At 42.1% G+C, this 22,312-nt stretch overlaps 1 protein-coding gene across 1 annotated transcript in view; it reads left to right on the top strand.

The window, feature by feature from the left end:
• The first annotated feature begins 14,978 nt into the window (after positions 1 to 14,978).
• The window catches only part of ACBD3 (acyl-CoA binding domain containing 3), a 38,486-nt gene continuing 31,152 nt past the window's right edge, over positions 14,979 to 22,312 (top strand). The window contains exon 1 of the mRNA NM_001191183.1: positions 14,979 to 15,324. Within this exon, the coding sequence (NP_001178112.1) occupies positions 15,039 to 15,324 (286 nt within the window). The 5' untranslated portion in view covers positions 14,979 to 15,038. The remainder of the gene's footprint in view (positions 15,325 to 22,312) is intronic.

Genomic DNA, 22,312 nt, shown 5'->3' with positions numbered 1-22,312 from the left:
AAGAGAGCAAAAAAGTTGGCTTAAAGCTCAATATTCAGAAAACGAAGATCATGGCATCTGGTCCCATCACTTCATGGGAAATAGATGGGGAAACAGTGGAAACAGTGGCAGACTTTATTTTGGGGGGCTCCAAAATCACTGCAGATGGTGACTGCAGCCATGGAATTAAAAGACACTTACTTCTTGGAAGAAAAGTTATGACCAACCTAGATAGCATATTCAAAAGCAGAGACATTACTTTGCCAACAAAGGTCTGTCTAGTCAAGGCTATGGTTTTTCCTGTGGTCATGTATGGATGTGAGAGTTGGACTGTGAAGAAGGCTGAGCACCGAAGAATTGATGCTTTTGAACTGTGGTGTTGGAGAAGACTCTTGAGAGTCCCTTGGACTGCAAGGAGATCCAACCAGTCCATTCTGAAGGAGATCAGCCCTGGGATTTCTTTGGAAGGAATGATGCTAAAGCTGAAACTCCAGTACTTTGGCCACCTCATGCGAAGAGTTGACTCATTGGAAAAGACTCTGATGCTGGGAGGGATTGGGGGCAGGAGGAGAAGGGGACGACAAAGGATGAGATGGATGGATGGCATCATTGACTCAATGGCCGTGAGTTTGAGTGAACTCCGGGAGTTGGTGATGGACACGGAGGCCTGGCGTGCTGCGATTCATGGGGTCACAAAAAGTCGGACACGACTGAACAATTGAACTGAACTGATACAGTCCATGGGGTGGCAAAGAGTCGGACACCACTCAGCAACTTTGCAACTTTCACTTTCACTTCTCAGGCTCTTTGACCATCTGGTGGTGACTTGGGTCAACACAACCCCTCAAGTTTCTCATCCATATGGTCTGTGCACTGGACTCTTTGTTGTTGTTGATGTTTAGTTGCCGAGTCACATCCAAATGTTTTGTGACCCTGTGGACTGTAGCCCACCAGGTTCCTATGTCTGTGGGATTTCATATGCAAGAATATTGGAGCGGGTTGCCATTTTCTTCTCCAGGGGAACTGGAATCTAAGGCCCCTTGCAATTCCAGGATTCAAACCCTTCCCAGGCCTGCAGTGAGAGAAGAGATGCTGCTGCTGCTAAGTCGCTTCAGTCGTATCCGACTCTGTGCGACCCCATAGACGGCAGCCCACCAGGCTCCCCCGTCCCTGGGGTTCTCCAGGCAAGAATACTGGAGTGGGCTGCATTTCCTTCTCCAATGCATGAAAGTGAAAAGTCAAAGTGAAGTCGCTCAGTCGTGTCCGACTCTTAGCTACCTCATGGACTGCAGCCTACCAGGCTCCTCTGTCCATGGGATTTTCCAGGCAAGCATACTGAGTGGGGTACCATTGCCTTTTCCAGGAGAAGAGGTAATGACACACAAAAGCCACCTTCTGGAAGGTGGCCCCTCTGCCCCACCCGTCCCCAGGTGTGCCTGAGAGGCTGCAGGGCTGAGTGCATCTTGTCAGGTTTGCTGTGCCCTCCACCCGCCAAGTTTCCAGACGGTGCCCATACTCCCTGCTTTAATAAACTGGGGTACATTGGTTCAAAGGCAATCTAGACCCAAGCAGAAAGAATTTGTATTGAGTTGGCAAAAAAGGTTGTTCAGGTTTTCCCATAACATGGTTTGGAAAAACTCAAATGAACTTTTTGGTCAACCCAGTAGCTCTAAATGTACTGTCTGGAAAGAACTGTGAAATGAAAAAAGGAAATTGCCAAACAAGACCATGTATGCTGTGTGTGCTGTGCTTAGTTACTCAGTCGTGTCCAACTCTTTGTGACCCCATGGACTGTAGCCCACCAGGCTCCTCTGTCCATGGAGATTCTCCAGGCAAGAATGTTGGAGTGGGTTGCCATGTCCTCCTCCATGGGATCTGCCCAACCCCGGGATCAAACCCAGGTCTCTCGCATTGCAGGAGGATTCTTTACCGTTTAAGCCACCAGGGAAGCCTGATGCTACTTTAAACACATGTGTATGTTTCTAAAGAGGTTCTAGACTGTATATACATGAATATATTTGCATATGCATAGAAAAAAATTTCAGGGAAGGATACTGGAGAAACTCTGACCTCTAGAAGGTGGGACTGGGGAGTTTAGGGGTAGGAGAAGGGAATTTAACTTTTCACTTCATATCCTGCAGTGCTGTGTGAATATATTTTATCACAAATCTGTGTTATTTTGTGATGAATTTAAAAGTAAATATATTAGAAAGAAGTCAAGAGAAATAAAGAATATTTCTCTAAGAATTAATTACTATTGGTATTTATATAATTATTTTAATGATTGTATTATAGCAATATGATGTATTTGGGCTTCCCTGGTGGCTCAGTGGTAAAGAATCTGCTTGCAATGCAGGAGACGCAGGAGATGCAGGTTTGATCCCTGGGTCGTGAAGATCCCCTGTAGGAAGGTATGGCAACCCACTCCAGTATTCTTGCCTGGGAAATCCCATGGACAGAGGAGCCTGGTGGGCTGCAGCCCATGAGGTCACAAAGAGTTGGCCACGACTGAAGTGACTAAATATGCACAAATGCACATGATGTATTTATCTTTTAAACAATGCACCATATATTAAAGTTTATAAATTATAATTAAGTATTAATATGTAAACTTCATAAGAAATAAAAATAGTAAGAAAATATTGCCTGATCCCACTGTCTGTTTTTTGACCACTGAACTGTTCTCTAGGGCTCTCAAGAGTTGCCATCATCACTCTGCTTCTCAGGCAACTTAAAAAAGTTTGCTTTTTAAAATAAATAGATATAGGCTGGCACACAACCCTGTGCCATGGGGGAGGGCGTACGTATACGTAGCTGGCATACTCTTGGTACTTATTTTAAAGCCCTTTGTGATGGGGGTTTTATTTGATTATCACCTTTACATCTGCCTCAGCCAGAACCCTGCTGTCTGGCACCTGGAGCCTACCCCCCAGTCCTAGCGCTGGGGCTTGCACACCACATTTTTCCTGGGTGTCGGGACTTCCTGCAGCTTGAAGATATGCAGTGTGACTGGGCTGGTTCTCTGCACCCTCCCGGGGCAGCCTCTGGACCGGGTGCTTTTAGTGTCTCCCTCGAGCATTTCTGCTTTTGTCACCCAAGCAGACAACGAACCCGGCGACTCGTGGGCAGGGCGGGGACACTCCATGTCCTTCAACTCTCAGGTCAGGTCACCCAACTCCCACGTCCCACTGGGTGGTCACGGAGACAAAAAGCCAGTCGGCATTTATCCAAGCACAGACCCTGACTTTCACAAAGAAACACAGTGAATTTTTGCACCAAAATTTCCAGGGTAGTGTCTATGCATAATTTCTTTTCAAGAGTCGTTCATAATTTCAAAAAGCTTATTGCCAACAGCAACAACGTCACCCATCTGTATTTATAGCAGATTGTTATAGCGCCTTGTTTTCAAGGTGTACTACGTATGCACGCAAGTATCTGACCACTTCATTATTGTTCTAGAAGTCATGCTTAAACAGCAACACTTTTATTATTAATCGCTTTCCCTGCATTTCTCCTTTATATTAAATTTAGGACATAAAAAATGACTTTATAGATACGCCATTTCATCATCTGATTTTCTTCAGATAGGAAGAGGGATACTAAAAATCATTTGTTTTAAGAAGTGGCGTGGGGTCTGATAGAGTTGAGATTCATGGCCTTTGACCTCCAGGTCCTTCAGTGCAGAAACCACATCTGTTTTGCCCCTGCACCTGGAATACATTATAGATCCTCAGTAGATATTTATTGATCAAATAATAAATTCTCAAAGTAATTGGGGGAAGCTAACGCCAGCCCCTTCCTCTGCCTTGTCCATATAAGTGACCAATAAATAGTTCCTAAATGAAGGTGTGAAAATGTACTTTTGGGTAGAACACCAGGGCTGCAAAGGTTACATTTAAGATAACTTGCTCTGGGACTTCCCCAGTGGCCCAGTGGTTAAGACTCCACACTTCCAATGCAGAGAGCATGGGTTCGATTCCTGGTTGGGAAACTAAGATCCCATTCACTGAGAGAAATGCACTCCCTGCCAAAAAAAATGAATAAAATAAAAAAGATAACCTGCTCTTCAGAGACTACGGGAGAGCTTGAGGGGTTGAGCTCCATAAGTGCAGGAATTTAACCCAGGAAGTGTTCTCTGAAGGTAAACAAAAGTCAGAAAGATATGCCTCCAACCTATTCATCAAAAGTATTCATCCAATGAATAGTTTATTCAGCATCTACTATGTGCCAGGCATGAGGAGGGGTGGTAGTCGTGCCAGCAATGACGGCTATCACCTCAAAAATTCCTAAAATAGTCTTTGAATAAATGTTAACTTTTATGAAATTTATTTTATTGAAGTATAGTTGACTTACAATGTTGTGTTAGTTTCTGCTGTACAGCAAAGTGATTCACTCAAACATATATGTGTGTAAAAATGTTAATTTTTCATATACAAGAATAGATTATCTGTAAGAGTAGAAGAGCCATGTATTTTAACACAAGAATACACAACAGATAGGTTTTAAAAATAAGCCATTATCTTCCTTCCCAGATAATCCTCAGGGGTATTTTAAAGTAAAGCCCATATAAGATTAGAACATTCAAACAGTACAGAAAGGTAGAAAATGAAAGGTTAAAAACCTCCCTCATATATCCCATATACATCAATTTCTTTAGCCACATAAATATTCTAACCTAAAAGAACCATGCTATAAACGTGGCTCTTAACACAGTAATATATTTTTGAGAGCTTTCCACATTGGAACTTTTTTTTAATAGTTACTAGAACTCTACTAACGGAGAAGGCAATGGCACCCCACTCCAGTACTCTTGCCTGGAAAATCCCATGGACGGAGGAGCCTGGTAGGCTTCAGTCGATGGGGTCGCACAGAGTCAGACACGACTGAGCGACTTCACTTTGACTTTTCACTTTCATGCATTGGAGGAGGAAATGGCAACCCACTCCAGTGTTCTTGCCTGGAGAATCCCATGGACAGAGGAGCCTGGTGGGCTGCCATCTATGGGGTCGCACAGAGTCGGACACGACTGAAGCGACTTAGCAGCAGCAGCAGCAGCAGACTTTATTTAAAATCACTATATTCCCTATGCTGTACAGTATATCCTTGTAGCTTATCTATTTCATACACAGTAGTTTGTATCTCTTAACACCCTACCCCTATCTTGCCCTTCCTTGCTTTCCTCTCCCCTCTCTACCGGTAATAAACCACTAGCTTATTCTCCGTATGAGTCTGTTTTGTTATTTTCACTCATCTGTTTTATTTTTTAGATTCCACATGTAAGTGACAACATACAGTATTTGTCATTCTCTGTATGGCATTTCACTAAGCCTAATATCCTCTAGATCCATCCGTTTTGTTGCAAATTTTTTTATTCTTTATGTTTGAATAGTATTCGTGTGTGTGTGTGTGTGCACGCGCGTGTGTGTATCTTCTTTATCCATTCATCTGGTGATGGACACTTAAATTGCTTCCATATCTTGGCTATTGTAACTAATGCTGCTATGAGCATTGGGGTGCATACATCTTTCTGAATTAGTGTTTTCATTTTCTTTAAACACATACCTAGCAGTAGAATTGCTGGATCATATGGCAGTTCTATTTTTAAGTTTTTGAGGACCCTCCATGCTGTTTTCTTTGGTGTTTGCACCAATGTACATGTCCACCAACAGTGCACAAGGTTTTTCTTTTCTCCACATCCTCACCAACATGTGTTCCTTTTTATTTATTTTTATTTTGGCTATGAGGCACGGGTGGCAGGATCTCAGTTCCCTGACCAGAGACTGAACCCAGGCCAGGATAGTGAAGTGCTGAATCCTAACCACTAGACCACCAGGGAATCCCCAACATTTGTTATTTCTTGACTTTTTGATGATAGTCATTCTTACAGGTGTGAGGTGGTATCTTGTCATGGTTTTGATTTGCAAAACCCTGATAATTAGTGATGTTGAGCACCTTTTCCTGTACCTGTTGGTAGATCTCACCAGACAGAGCCTCTTCAGGGAAAAGGCTGTGCATATTCTGCATATGAAATGCAAGAGCCCATGGGCCAGCAAGATGCAGGAGATACTGGCAGACAGGGCCGGAGGAACTGGCAAACCTCCAGGGTGGGGTCGGCTGTGGCTTTGGTATCAGACAGCTTTGGTGCAAATCAAGGCTCCTCCACTTGCTGTGAACAAGGGTTTGTGACCCTATGCATGTGACTTAACCTCTGCAACTTCGTCTCTTCATTTTAAAATGAGGACAGTGATGCCTATTTCAAACAGCTACTGTAAGGCTTCAATGGGAAATGTACATCAAAAGTTTAGCCTAGTTCACAGCACATACAACATGTTCAGTAGCTATTATTGGTGTTCTTCAGCTGTCAGTTCTAATTTTTAGAAAGTCCTTCCTCCTATTGAGCTGAAATTGGTCTCCTGTAACTTCCTTGCATTGCCATGAAATCTGTAAGTATGCCCTTTCTTTTTTAAAAAAAATTTATTTATAATGTTTTTTATTGTGGTATGTTCTTTCAGTCATTCAGCAAACATGGATTGGATGTTTCTTGCTGCCAGGGACTGGGCCAGGCCTGTGAGCACAAATGAGAAAAAGGACCGGTCCCTCTATGTGGGAGAAGTACCCCTCCTCCACATCCGAGTCACTGGAATACGTAAGGAGAACCATCACTTCTTCCTTGACATATCTTTTTCCCAGACTCAGCCCCCCTCTCCCACATCTATTTAGCTGTACTTCTTGCTCTTGTTGCTTGTTGATTTCAATCAAGGCCCAAAATCATCCCTTCTCCAGGAAGTCTTCGAAAACCGCACTCAGCAACCATATCCTCCTGCCCCAGTTATCCTATCAGCACGTGAGGACCCAGTTTCCGTTCTCCCTGTTTGTTTGCACTTGCCAATTTTCTGATGGATTCCCACTTCTCTGGAGAGCAAGCTAAGGCTCCCAGGCACTGTGAAAGGAAAGGGAAGACAGCAGTCCCGAGTCACAGCCGGTGTCCCTCAGGAAATCTCAGGTCAGTCTTTGGCTTGGCCACCAGGGAGCTGAAGCCCATGTGCAGGTAAAGTAAGTTTTCGCTGCACCGAGTGTGTTGTGAAGCTGGAAGGAAGCGCAGGTTGGATCCAAGATACAGGACAAGTGACCAAACCATCTGGGAAGTTGTGTCTCCAGCTTCAGTTCTATGCTCTTTGGAGAGCAGCCCTCCAGCGCAACCAAGCAAGGGCAGGCACATCCTGGCCCGAACCTTATTCAACTTTGCGGGGGACAGGGAACTCTTAGAGAAAAAAGATAAATGGTTAGGTACAAAAATGAATGCTTAATCAAACTGAGAAATGAAATCACAGTGAATCACGAATAAAAAAGCTGACTAGCAATGACAAAATTCAAAGGACACAGCTACAACAATGGTCAACAACAGCTATTACTATTATTACCAACAGCTATTACTATTATTACTACTAATACTGTTATTTGATTCCCTGACACATCCTTCATTTTTTTGCCTGCATACTCCTTGTCCTCCATTTGATAACAGTTTCATAATTTAATTTTTTACTGAGAGCATAGAAAGATAATTTAGTCTTTTCCTCTAGCATGGCTGATCAAATTTTAGGTTTTACATTCATCATTTTGAAGTGTCATCATCTAGGCAAACCTGCCCAGGGCCCCAGGCTTCATCCTGGCTCTGCAGCTCACAGGCGGAGCCCCAGCAGCTGCTCCCCTGTGTGTGAGTTGCTCAGTCGAGTCTGACTCTGGTCTGTCCATGGAATTCTCTAGGCAAGAATACTGGAGTGGGTGGCCATTCCCTTCTCCAGGGTATCTTCCTGACACAGGAATTGACCCACATCTCCTGCATTGCAGGCAGATTCTTTGCCGTCTGAGCTACAAGGGAAGCCCAGCTGCTCCGCATGGCTGCCCGCATCTCTCTCCCCCAACCCAGGAGATGGTTACAGGGCCGCGGCTGAGGAGGCAAGTCTGGCAATCCCAGAACACCAGTAAGCCCCGCTCAAGCAGCGCTACCTCCTCCCGCCAGCAGGTGGGGCTGAGGGGCCCTAAAGCTTACACATTAGTCTCGCATTTTTTGAATAGATCCCTTGCAATCAGGGCATCTCTCTTCCTGAACGTTTCACCTCTTCTTACTGTAAGTGGAGAATATTACTTTATAATCATCACCATTATTATATGAATATTATTATTTGCAAGACAATGAAATAATGTACCCCACATTGCTAATACTGGTTAGATCTCAATAATGGGATTATGGAAGAGTTATATTTTTAGATACAAATATCTATGTTTTTGACTTTTTTTTTTAACACAATGGAGCAAAAAATACTCTTTTATTAATCTGATGTCCATTGAATATCTTTGCAGCTGTTCATGAATATTAGGTGTCTGGCACATAAATATATACACACTTCCACAATTGAAAGATTTGTGCTGTACACCAGTCATCCCTGTCTTTGACTTCTTTTATTAGACTCACTTTTACTTTTGAACCTGAAGAAATATACATCATTTCATAATGGAAAGTGGCCCTAAAGTGTTTTGGATGTGGAGGCCTGGGAGGAATGGTAACAGCAGCCATGCTAATCATATCTTATCTGTTCAGGAATTTTACAGTTTCTAAAGCACTTTCACAGTATAATTTAGGCCTTTTCACATCTTGATGGATTTTGAAAGGCCAGGGCAGAAACAATTTCTACTTTTTATAGATAAAGAGACAGAGGTCCAGAAAATGGCCCTAAGTTCACACCACCTAAATAAAAAAGGATTCAGTCCCTTGCCCTTACTGACTCTGGCTGGCTCTGTTGTACATCTCTGGAATCTGTCTCTTCCTTGTCATCTCCTTAAGCTGCTCCTCTTCAGGATCACCTGGTTTTCACCTGGGCTAACAGCAGCTTCTTTCTGAGCTCCCTACCTCCTGCCTCCTCTCCAGGTTCTCCTTCCACCACTGCCTAAGTTATTTGTGAAACTCCCTTGCATAAAATCCTTCAGTGACTCCCCACCAGCTTCAAGACTGCCTCTGGCCTACCCTTCTAGGCTCTGCACATCTGACCCCTCCTATCTCTTCAGGCTTTTCTCTACTTCTCTAAGGCTAACCAAACCTGCCAGCTCTCTTAACCCTCAGGAAGTTAGCAAATGGTATCCCCTCTGCCTGGAATGTCGTTTCTACTTTCCTCTAATGTAAGCATGCACAGTGATCATACTTATCTCCTCTCTGAGGCCATCTCTAAACCCTCCTGGCAATATACCATTCTCTTCCTTCTGCATTAGGAAGTTCCAAACACAAATGCCTACAACAGCCAGGCAAGTAGCAATATAAACTGAGTCAATATAAAATGAGCAGTAGCCCAAGCTACAGGCCCACACTAAACACCAAGAACGGTGTCTGTCCCAGTGGGCTGGGGGGGGGGGGGGGTTGTTGCAAACTTGAGAGCTTGTGTCCCTTGTTAAGAAGGCAGCCTCTACAAAGTTCTAGCTCATGGTTGTCTAGCACCAGTGCCAGGCCAGTGCCACCAACTTTCTTAATGTTTTAAGGTAACTCAGATATCTGAATTTTTAACTTAAAATTCCAGATTTTTAGGGGGAACTCTCTGACCGGCCAATGGTTAGGACTCAGCTCCTTCACTGTCGTGGGCCCAGGTTTGATCCCTGGTTGGGGAACTAAGATCCCATAAGCTGTGTACCGAGGCCAAAAAATAAATAAAGTAAAAATTCCAAGTTTTAAAATGCTAGCAACTGATTCAGATTTAAAGCACTGCAGGGACCAACTCTTGCGAGCCAGGTAGAAGACACTAGTGGGCAGGCTTCATTTGATGGGCCTCCGGTGTGCAATATTTCTTGGACATTTTTTGTCTGCATGGCCTGTAGGATCTTAGTTCCCCCATCAGGGACTGAACCTGTGACCATGGTAGTGAAAACACAGAGTCCTAACCAGTGGAACACCAGGGAACTCCTCTCTTCTACATTTTAATAAAACATTGTACATAATAGTGGCCAAATTTACTTCATGCTCACTATATGCCTGACAGGTCCTTTTCTAAGTGCTTTACACATATTCATGCATACAGTCTTCCCAACAGCCTAAGAGGTGGATACTATTATCATCCCCATTTTATAAAAAGTCACCGGATTGCTGAGTTCATTCCAGTACTGGTACTGATCATAATATAAGTGCTTCTTTCATGTTCTTACCTACTGGACCGCGATCCTTTTGTTACAGACACCAGAACCTCTCATCTGTGTATTTCCTACAATAGCATACGGGGCACTCCTTAAATGTAGGCTGAGCTTTACTGCATGTAATAGATGTAATTATACCTTCATTCATTCACTCAGTAAAACATCTGGAGTGACTACCATGTTTCCTGTCCTGTGTTAGGGGCTATGTCCCATAGCCGTTGGTCTCCAGGTGCTTCCAATCAAGGAGTACAAAATAATTATCACTGGTGGCTCAGGTGGTAAAGAATCTGCCTGCAATGTGGGAGACGCAGGTTCGATCCTTGGAAGATCCCTTGGAAAAGGAAATAGCAACCCACTCCAGTATTCTTGCCTGGAGAATCCCATGGACAGTGGAGTCTGGTGGGCTATAGTCCATGAGGTTGCAAAGAGCTGGACACAACTGAGCGACTAAGCAGCAGCACAAAGGAATAGTATTGATCATTAACAATTTGTTATTATTTTTATTTTTTTGCACTGGGTCTTTGTTGCTGCTTGTGGGCTTTCTCTAGTTGTGGCGAGCAGGGGCTATTCTTCACTATAGTGTGCAAGCCTGTCTCTGACCTATGGGAGACCGGATTCTCATTGCAGTGGCTTCTCTTGTTACAGAGCCCAGGCTCTAGGCAGATGGGCTTCAGTAGGCGCAGCACTTGGGCTCAGTAGTTGCAAGCGTGCAGCTCTGAGGCATGCGGCCTTCAGTAGTGGCAGCTCTTAGTTGCTAGAGCACAGGCTCAGAAGTTGTGGTACACAGGCTTATTTGCTGTGGAATCTTCCCAGACCAGGGATCGAACCCATGTCCCCTGGATTGGCAGGTGGATTCTTATCCATAGGGCCACCAGGGAAGTCTATAATTATCATTACTAAATAAGACTAACTGGAAAATTTTACCAAGGACCAATAATGAATTCACCAGATGAAGCAGGAAACATACAATTCAACCTAGTCTCTGTCTGGTGATCTAATTAGTCTACAGAGAAGATGAAAATATGTGGAGAGAACAAAGGGAAAAGTTGATTTTAGGGAAGACATTTCAAAAGCATTTGAAATTTTTGGTAGATTTCAAATGGTAACACTTCACCTGAATGTGATGGTGCTTAACTGAAATCCACACAACAAAGTTGTTTGGTTAAAAAGCACTCTTTTGTATAGAAACAGACTTAGGGAAGATATTCGAAAGGTTTCAGAAAATATACCTTTTTGCTAACTCTGTGTCTCCTCACATATAAAAGACAGGAGTGTGGAAATAGAGGTAGTTTCCCTGAACTGTTTATAGAAATCAGATTCTACTGTGACAAGCACATTCGAGCAACTATTGACTGAGATGTCTTGGGGGAGGGAGGCACTAAAGAAAGGGTGATGCACATGTTTGTCATCTTCATTGTGGTAATGGGTCTGACAGGTATTTGTATGTTCAAACTCATCAAATTGTGAACTTGGAATATTTGCAGTTTATTTGATGTTAATTATACCTCAATAAAGCGATGAGAAAAAGTTTCCTAAACACTTGAAATGCAGTCTGTAGATAGCAGCATGAGCCCAGAAAGCTTATGAGAAATGCAGACTCTTGGGCCTCCCTCCTAAGTCAGAATCTGCAGTTTAACACGACCCATGAGTGATTCTCATACACGTTAAATTTGACCTCTTACAGTGAATGTCTGGAACTCATTTCCCACCATGAGTTGTTAACGGAAAATTATATTCCCTACTCTGTTTTAGTCACTAAGAGCAACTCCCTACTGGGCATTCTTTGATGGTTACATTAGAAAGAGGTTTACCTGTTTGCTCTAGAGGATGAGCAGATTTTCAAGAATTTTCAATATGTTAAAGTCCAAACCAATTTTTAAAAGTCAATAATTACTAGTGTATCATATTTTACCTGTCCACCTTTCTAGGTGTGTTCTATAGGCTTTAATATTTACAGTGCTTTGGAAAAAATTATTTTCTGATCACAAAAGAAATGCTTATTATAGTAAACTTGGGAAGCAGAATCTGTAATTCTAGGAAGTAGAGTTATATTTAACCATCTCATTATCACCCTCAAAAGTTACTGAATACTAAAGATAGACTACAAAAAGGTAATGTATATATGACTTCTTGGAGGCAGCGCCTTGTATTCTAACATGCATATTTTTTAAATAATTAAAGCTAAATCTGAAGATCCCAGCTAAGTGGAAAAACTCACTGGGCTTGGAATAGCAGAATTCATTTTGAGACATGGGTTTACCATAGATTAATGAAGCTTAAGCTTCAGGATGCCTAACACTTGCTCGGGTCACTTCCAAAGCCCTTGGAGAGACCCTGGCAATATATTCACTAGGTCAAATGTTTCTGTAAAAGTTTCTAAATTATTTAAGACCATCGTCACATTGTATTCAAACTTCCATCATTTCTCTTCTGCAGTAAACGGCGCAGGAATAGCTACTGGCTTTTTTGAGACCTGGCTAAGGAAACAATAATTGACTTAGGGATATATTTCATTTGGGTTTAGTGGCATGCATTGACGGTTTGCAGTCATTTCCGTCTACTGTTAAATTATTATTCATTGTGGGTGTAGGACTGGCTTTCTGGAATTCACCTACTGCCCATTATGCCAACTCAGCCAGCACCATGTCACAGAGGTACACGGCTAGAGGCGAGAGCTCTGTGACGCCGGGCACAGGAAATACACGGGCGACAGAGAAACAAGGTTTGAAAGAAAAGGAGAAACGAGCCCATTAAAAAATCCTCCCCACTCTCAAAAGTAAACAACTCTTAAGTGGAGGGATCAATTTTCTCAATGCCTAACCTAAAATGAAGGTTCTCATTCATCAGGAATCTAAGTAATGTCTTATATTCAATTGTAAGTGCACCGTACTTATTTTTGTTTTTGTGTGAAGCATAAAAATGGAATATATTGGAATTCTTGTATCTGTAGAAAACAAACTTGCAGTTGTTTTACCGAAAGGTATGCGTGGGGAGTCCAGCTGCTTGCCACTCAAAAGCCAGTAAACAGGCCAGGTTGGTAGAAAAGAAAGTTTGCTTTATTTCAGATGCTGGCGACTGGGCGGGTGGCAGGAGGGTGGCAGACATCTGTCCAAAGACTGACTCCACCCCTGACAAGCAGGGGGTGAGAGCATTATAGACAGAGTAGGGTGGGGCGGGCGGCTACATGCAGAAACAGCACAGTCATCTTCAAATTGGTCATCAGTGGTCTGACTAGCATCTTCTTGGTTGTTTTAGGTACAGTTAATCTTCAGGGCTGGGGTGCACTTGTTTCCATTTCTTTGGGGTCAGTTCTCGGAATTGTGGCAGCTCAAGCCCTAGGTACAGTCTGGTCATCACATGGTTAGCTTCTCCTCCTGGTTTTTTAGTATCTATAAGACAGCTCACAGGATATGGCTCAGAATATTATCTATAGCCCTTGAGAAAGAACTAAAGGTCCTCCAGTGTGCTTGATGACTACATTATTATTTAGTCTCCTTATACTGTTTTCGTTTCAGCATTTCTCACTTCTCAGGTTAAACTTAGTCTTTGACTAAAGTTTTCCAGACAATAGGCAGACATATGGCCCTGATCCACTGCAGTTGTGCTACAGTAAGTCTGTACGTGAAGTCACATGTTTTATTCATCTTGATTAATGAGACCCTGCCTTAACATAGATAAATCTTTCCCTGAAGAGTACTAGAGATCCAAGAAAAACTAAGCGATAAATTGCCATTGAAACAGCCAAACATCCTGAAATATTATAACTCATATATGAGAGAAGCTTCATACATGTTTTCCCAAATTTGACAATAATCCTCAAAAAGTAGTAAGTTGCGAAGCTAAAACTTATAAACAGTAATAAAAAACCAATGGTGACCACCATGTTAAAAAGACAATACTGATTTTTCTATTTTCTTTAAACATTAAAAAATAACTGTTATATATAGCAAAGTGATCAAAAGTATACAAAAACAGCGGGGGAAATGATTGTAAATGGTGCCCCGAAAGTCTAGAGACACAGATAAATATACATAGTTGTCAAGAGCATTATTAATCTTAAAAAAAAATTACGTTTCTGGATTTTTTGACACCCTGTAGAAGTGCGTCAGGCAGTTACCAAATATTTTATGGTTTACCTGTGTGACGTTTGTGAGTTTTGCTAGCCTTTCAAATGTCATTTGTGAATTCTTTCTCATTCTATATATTCATTTCCCTAACTCTCTGCTTCTAACTTTTTGCTTTTTAACTAAATAGGGACCCCACAAATTGTATGAGCTTCAGTTCCAGCGAAACCAGGATGTGCTCTTCTACGAGTCTCAGAAACCGCGGGATTTCTCTGCAGCCTCAGTTTCTTTCACAGGAAAAAAAAAAAAAAAGGCATTTTCTCGGCATCTCCTTAAGAGTTACCAACAATTACTCCAACCACACAACTCTCTACAAGTGGGGAGGGTCTACAAGTGGGGAGGGTCTGACCCGAAGGGTAGGGCGCCCGCCAGGAGTCACCCTCTCCGCACAGACTGCACGCGGGTCCCGTCCGACCCCGCCCCTGCCGGACACCGCGAGCTGCGGGAAAGAACGGCAGGGCCGGGGCCGCTGGGCGTAGCACCAAGCCTCCGGGAGGAACGAGGGCCGGAAGGGAACCGGGTGAGGGTTGGGTGGGGCGTTCGAAAGCTGCCGGGCTGGTGGGCGGGGCGGGTGGTGAAGGGGCGCAGCCCACAGACGACCCCCGGGGTGGGGGCGGGGCACCAGGCCGCAGCCCCTCTCCGGGAACTCTAGCGCCTACTCAGCGGCGGAAGTTCCGGTGTTGGTGAGCGGAGGTCATAGGTCAGCAGGAAGTCGATACGTGGCCGCCGCCTGTCCCCGCCGAGGAGGCGCAGCAGGCGGAGATGGCGGCGGTGCTAAGCGCAGAGCGACTCGAGGTCTCCGTCGATGGCCTCACGCTAAGCCCGGACCCGGAGGAACGACCCGGCGCGGAGGGCGCCCCGCTGCTGCCGCCGCCGCTGCCGCCGCCCTCGCCTCCAGGGTCCGGCAGGGGCCCGGGCGCCGCAGGGGAGCAGCCGGAGCCTGGGGAGGCGGTGGCTGGGGGCGCGGCGGAGGAGGCGCGGCGGCTGGAGCAGCGGTGGGGCTTCGGTCTGGAGGAGCTATACGGCCTGGCGCTGCGCTTCTTCAAAGGTGAGCCTGACAGGCCCCACCCCCGCCGCCTCTGCCGGGCCTTGGGGAGACTGGACCCGAGTAGCCCTGACCTACCCGTGCGGGACCGCGGCGACTGGAGCTGGGCTCTGTCCTTGGGGGTACTCGAAGTTTGTCACTATCCGCTTGGTCACTGGGTCACACCCCTAGGGGCCTGGAACCTTGGTTTAGCTTTCCGGGTCCTGCCTCCCGGAGGTTACCTAGATTTAGTTTCTCGGTTTTCCAGGATCCTGGATGGAAGAATGAGTTCTCTTTCCCAGAGGTTCCCAATCTGGGATTTTTTGTTTTTTAACAGTCGCATTCTTTTTCTTGTTTCTTGTGACTGGCACGTAAGAACCACCGATTTTTGCCCTCCTACAGTGGAAGAAATTTTTTCATGGGTTCTATTCTTAACGCTTTCCATTCATTCTGGGGATCCAAAACTCGAATAGGGCTTAATCACCTGGCAGTATTGATATGGCAGAGAGAAAGAAGTATTAAGCTAATCCTTTCTAGCTTGTCAAACTCTAAGTTAGAGAAGGGATAGCTGCTGTGTTCTAGCGACTTCTAGATGGTTAAAATTTTTCCAGTGTCCAAGAGTGGATTCTCACATAAAGGCCTAAAAGTAGCCTCTGTATTTCTCACAATTAGTTGTAGTAAATCTTGTCTTAGACCAAAATTGTGGTCTTGGATTTGTTTTGTTTTTTTTAATTGGGTGATTCACTTAGTCAAATGGTGAGTCACATGACCTTGTCAGTAGGAAAGACTGATGAGATATTTAGATCTCGTGGGGCAGACAAACAGGGAGAAACATCGGCAAATGAAACTTTAAAAGTGGTTGCTAGGTTCTATATACATTCCAAAACAGCATATTTATGACCTTTCCCCAGAGGGAGTACCTTTTGGAGTACATATTTTACTAGCTGAAGTTGAGTCGTTGAAACTAGTGATACATTCAAAAGTTACTTGTTTTCTCTGAAAATAATTGTGCAGACTGATGATAGCCTTTCTTGTATAAATTTTACAGAAAATTTAGTCATTCTCCATTCATTGCATTTAAAAAAATTTTTTTATTAGGGTAAAAGATTGTTTTACAATGTTGTATTAGTTTCTCCTGCACAGCAGAGTGAATCAGCTGTTCATATGTATATACCCCCTGTTTTTAGGATTTTCTTCCCACAGAGAAAGAAATGTGGGAAATGTCAGAGAAATGTCACCACAGAGCATTGAGTAGAGTTCCCTGTGCTCTCCAGTAGGTTCTCATTAGTTATTTTATATATAGATACACAGGAGTGTGTATATGTCAGTCCCATTCTCCTAATTCATCCCACCCCCTAGTTCCCCTCTGGTATCTATTTTCTATTAAAAAGTTTACCCTTGAAATATTCATGGTCGTTGCACTATTAGTTCAGCCCTCTGCTAGTTTGGGGAACTGGTAATGGCTAATGTGTTTCGGCGGAGGCAGCAATGGCACCCCACTCCAGTACTCTTGTCTGGGAAATCGCATGGACGGAGGAGCCTGGTGGGTTGTGGTCCATGGGTTCGCACAGAGTCCGACACGACTGAAGTGACTTAGCAGCAGCAGCAGCAATGAGTTTTGGAACACTTGACCCTTAGATCACTGGCTTGAATTTAGAGTTTCCTGAGGTGATGATATACTACCGCTTACATAAAAACCTGGTGGTTTTTGTAAAATTTATATGACTATATTTTACTTTAAATTTTTATTCTTGGAACTTATGTTTCCAGTGTATGATAAGATTAAAGTGTATCTTAGCAGAACAATGTGTAAGAATAGAGAAGAATGACCTTCTGGTCCTAACTTTTGCCACATGACTAACAAATAAATGAATACTTTTATCTTCTGAGTCTGTATTATTTGAAGATAGTAGTAGTGTCTTCTTTGAAAAATTAAAACACTGTTAATGTGCAATAAATTTAGCATTGCTTGGGAGTCAAGTTTGGACTCTTTTTTAAATTTTTTTTTAAGTCGTTCAGTCATGTCAGACTCTTTGCGACCCCATGGACTATACAGTCCATGGAATTCTTCAGGCCAGAATACTAGAGTGGGTAGCTTTTCCCTTCTCCAGAGGACTTTTTTTTTAATACACTAGGCAGCCTGCGTGACCCCAGTTCCCCAACCAAGAATTGAACCTAGGCCACAGCAGTGAAAGTACCAAGTCCTAACCACTGGACTGCCCCCTTTCGATTCTATTAACCTACTCCTAGCCAATTAACTTTTTTCTTTGAGACTCAGTTTGTTTCTGTCCATGGGATTTTCCAGGCAATAGTACTGGAGTGGATTGCCATTTCCTTCTCCAGGGATCTTCCCAACCCAGTGCTTGAACCCGGGTCTCCCTCATTGTAGATGGACGCTTTACCATCTGAGCCACCAGGGAAGTACATAGATATATATGACTGGATTAAATGAAATTTGACATCTCACATTCACGATTTAGTGCTCTAAACCTCCCATTATTTTAACATGTTTGTCAAATTTAAGACTCTTAGGGGAACCAGTAATTTGGGAACTTAGTTACAGGTCACCATAGAGGGAAAAAGCTACATTGATAAGTATGGTTCAGGAAGTTCCAAAGCTCTCAAAGTGGTATCCAAGTACTTAAAAAGAGAAATAACGGTCTGGCAATTAAAAGGTACATTTTTGCATGGATCATTACATGGTTAGCAGTGAAGAAGCTATTAGTATATGAGGTTACTGATTTAGGTTGAGGGGAGGGAGGAAGGATCTAAAAGCAGTCAGAAGGGTTATGGAAAGTGGGGTGAGTGAAGTGTTGCTGCCTTTGAATTAATGTGTGAAAAACCCTTTTTCCTGCATAATACTTGACATTTTTATCAGTCTTGCGGGGACTTTAATAAATCACTATTTTGTGGTTTTGTATCTCACATGAATTAGAAATAACATTACATTTTATCTTTTGCTGTGGGATAAATATGAATCTTGAAAGCATGGGCATCTTTTTTGATTGAAAATGACTTGAATTAAGAATCAGGAACCCTGTTTCTTATTCTATCTCTATCACAGTGATCATAGGCCAGTGACTGAACCCATTGTGTCAACTGCCTATGCTCTTAGTTTTTGATGGTAAAAGTGAAATAATAGATGAAAATATTGGCAAATGTAAGTTAGCATTTTATCACCTAAGCTGAGTTGTTGAATCCTTATTATGGGTACAGCTTTATATTAGGCTACCACTGTAAATGAATAGTATATTCCCTTTTGCTGTTATGAAACTTATAGTCCAAGGAGTTAAAGCCTCAGTGGCACTGCAGCACAGTGTGGAGGATCCAGAGAGCAGAGACCCTTCCAGAGAAGGGAAAGTTCTGTGTGTCTGGGAAATGGCAAGTAGGGATTAGGTAGTTTGATGGAGAGAACTGGGAAGCTAAGTTGGTATCATATCCATATAAGGACTTGAATGGCATTGTAAATAGCAAGATTAAGCTGATTTTCTTACCTGTTTGGGTTACAGACTAAATTGGTTGCCTTTACTGGAGCCTTTATACTTCTTGGATATAGTTACCTGGGAAGTTGTGTTTTGGTTTTTAGAGTTCTTAGAATTGAGGTTTTCCTTCTCTAATAACTTTATTACCTCACTCCATTAGCTGGTAGGTGGTTGCATTCATTTAAAATTCTAGACTAATAATTGCCGCCAGTTATTGAGCAGATGTTTGCTAAATATCAGGTACTATTTTGAGAGCTCTTATGATAGATGCTCAAATTGTACCATCTTTAGCAAGTGGTAGGTCTCTTCAGATTGGCTCCTAAGTTCCTTTGACATGACTAATAGTCTTCATAGCTTCTTTGCCCTCTGGTATAATGAAATAGTCCAGATTCATCATATGCATTTCCTGCCTCCATTGCAATCAGCCATTTCTCCAAAGAGACTTGGTTCCTTTAGTGGAAAGTGGCATTTGAAGAGCCATAATCAGGATGCTGGCAGTGGGCGCTCATTGCTACTAGATTGGTCATTATTTCAGTAGACAGATCTAGGGGTGTGTGTGTGCGGGGGGCGGTAATGTGTGTGTGGAGTGATAAGTTTTTGAGAGTATGATATGTAAAAGGAAGCTGTAGTCAAATTTGGAGGGAACTAAAGTTTTAGACTCAGTTTTTCTATGGAATTGTTAATGCATTTCCACTAACATTGCTATCTATTACATGGTGTTATATTGCTGATAACAGAGAAGCAATTATATGGACATACTGAATGGTTCCATTTTCTTCTGTCTTTAAATATATGCACTTCCAAGAACTTTTATAAATGGCTCCATTAATGTTTTAAAATACTGTAAAGCTGTAATTTATTCTTCGGTGACACATATAATTAGTGTGTGCTTCCTGGACTTAAGTGGACTAGCCTCAGATAATTTCAGGTTTAATTGTTACTACTGAATGTCTGTTAAATTTTGAGTTTATTTTCCTCTTCTTTATTGTCTTTAGGTATAAGTGTATAGCATAGAACGATGCAGAGACCTGAGACAAAGAAAGAAAATTATAACCACCAGGAATATAATGCCTTTTAAACATCTCTTCTTATTTGCTATTTCATGTTAGATTTGAACTGAACTAAAATTTTCCTTTGAATACGGGGTATTCAAGGATATATATATGTTTTTATATTTATGGATGTTTTATTGTGATTTTAATATTTACCTGAGGCCTCCCCTTTGTTTACTACCCCTGCGGAAAAGTATACAAATCATAAGTGATGCTTGATGAATTTTTGCAAATGAGTACACTGTGGTAACCAACCCCCAGAAGATGTTTACTTTTGTCAGTTAGCTAAAATGAGAGCTTCTCTGCTTAAGTATTTAGAAGTTGAGCTCTGGAGTGAATACTACCTGGGGTACTACTTCCTCGTTCTGTCACTCAGTTATTTAAATTCTGCCTTCCTTTACTCAGATTATTTATAAACTTTTAGCAGAGTACCTAGCAGTTGGTATCCTGTGACTGCCTATGTTGAAGAGGAGAGATTACCAAAAATTTATTATGGAGTGTGATCAACTTTTATTAAGCACTTCGTGCAGGCTAGGCAGTTTACAGGGTTGCATATTCATTAACTCAGAAATACTGCATTTATTATACTTTATTATAAGTAGTACAAGAATATATAAAATATATTAAAAATATATCACTTTTTTCCTTAATTGAACATGGGAAAAATGTGGTTTTAATTTTAATATTTCTAAAAGATGGATTTTATTCGATGTGTGTTCTCTGCCACGCAACAGTGATAGGGCCACAAAAGAAAACAGATTTGAGCTTCGGCTGCTTTGGTGGAAGTACAGTATCTGGAATGAGAGAAGAGAGAGATGGTCCTGCTCTCATCCACGCAGTTCAGACAATCGCTGGATCCTGCTTTCAGTTTGAGGGATCGTTCACAGAGTTAAAGACAAAATGGAGCTAATTCAGAAGAAAGCAACTTGTATATTGTGGGAATTTGAATCCCTGCCATCATTATAATAGCTGCTGCTTAGTGAGTGTCTGCTCTATGCAAGGCACTGTGTCAAGACTTTGGAACACATTATTTCCACCCCTCACAAGAAAGAGAAGTTATTTTCTCCATTTTTTGATAGCAAAACTGAGGCTCAGAAAGGTTATCTGTATTTTGTACTTAGTAAATAACAGAACTGAGATTTAAACACAAGTCTTTAGGAGTTAAGTATGAGTGAATAAGCTGAAAATATTTTGCCTAAAGAATAGAGAACTCAGGGCAAGTATAATGTGCAGTATTTTGTGGCATTTGTTTGTTTTTGAGGTCTGACCTGTTAGATGTGTTTTATTTAATGTCGAGGACTAGAAATAGACGCTGTGGATAAAATTGAGAAGAATCTAATCAGAATAAAGAGCTAAAAATTACAGCTATCCATCCAAACATGGAATAGACTGTTTGAGACAATGAATTCCCATCACCAGGAAGTGTTCAAGCATATGTTAACAATTACTAGGTGGTTATGCTTTTGATTTCTTTATCATAATCTTTTATGTATCTGCCTCAGATTTTTTTCTTTGCTCTTACTGTGAGGGATATATAAAATATTTTATAGTTATACTGTCTAAGCTGATAACATTCATAGAATACAGAAACTCTGTACTTTCATTTCTCCCTTCCTCACATAAGTTGTATGATGTGTCCAGTAACAAATTATTGTAGACCAAGTGGTTATGTAGAGAGGATTTGAACTTTGTGCAGTTCAGCCATCTATCTTTAATATCCTTTCCAACCCATAGATTTTATTAGCTTTCATTTCATAAGATAAAGACTAGAAGGAACGTTGAAATAATTTGTTATATTTCTCTATCTTTCCCTCCAGAGAGAAAATAAAAATATTTATCAGTAAACTTACTCTAGCAGTTGATGTGTGAGACTAATAACCTTTTGTATAATTAATTTCAGGTGGAAGGGTAATCATTTAGTGCTTTGGGCGTGGTCGCTGTGATTATAACACTATTACCAAAATTATTTATGCTGTCTTATTAGAACTGTACAGTTAAATACTTAAAATTTAATAGGAATGTAATCTAGAAGCCTTTTCATACTGTCATGGGGTTCTTTTGATGAGGGTGAAAAAGCTGGCTTGAAACTCAACATTCAAAAAACTGAGATCATGGCATCTGATCCCATCACTTCATGACAGATAGAAGGGGGGAAGGTGAAAGCACATTTTTATTTTATTTTCTTGGGCTCTGAAACCACTGTGGACGGTGACTGCAGCCATGAAATTAGAAGATGTTTGCTCCTTGTAAGAAAAACTATGAGAAACCTAGACAGCGTATTAAAAAGCCAAGACATCACTTTGCTGACAAAGGTCCATATAGTTAAAGCTGTCATTTCTCCAGTAGTCATGTGGGTGTGAGAGTAGGACTGTAAAAGAAGGCTGAGAGCCGAAGAATTGATACTTTTTAATTGTGCTGTAGAAGACTCTTGAGAGTCCCTTGAATTGTTGTCAAACCAGTCAATCCTAAAGGAAATCA

This window comes from Bos taurus, chromosome 16 (genome assembly GCF_002263795.3).
Source record: "Bos taurus isolate L1 Dominette 01449 registration number 42190680 breed Hereford chromosome 16, ARS-UCD2.0, whole genome shotgun sequence".
In the NCBI taxonomy this organism is placed as follows: domain Eukaryota; kingdom Metazoa; phylum Chordata; class Mammalia; order Artiodactyla; family Bovidae; genus Bos; species Bos taurus.
Note: the sequence above shows the minus strand (reverse complement) of the source record. Positions and strands in the feature narration are given on the sequence as shown.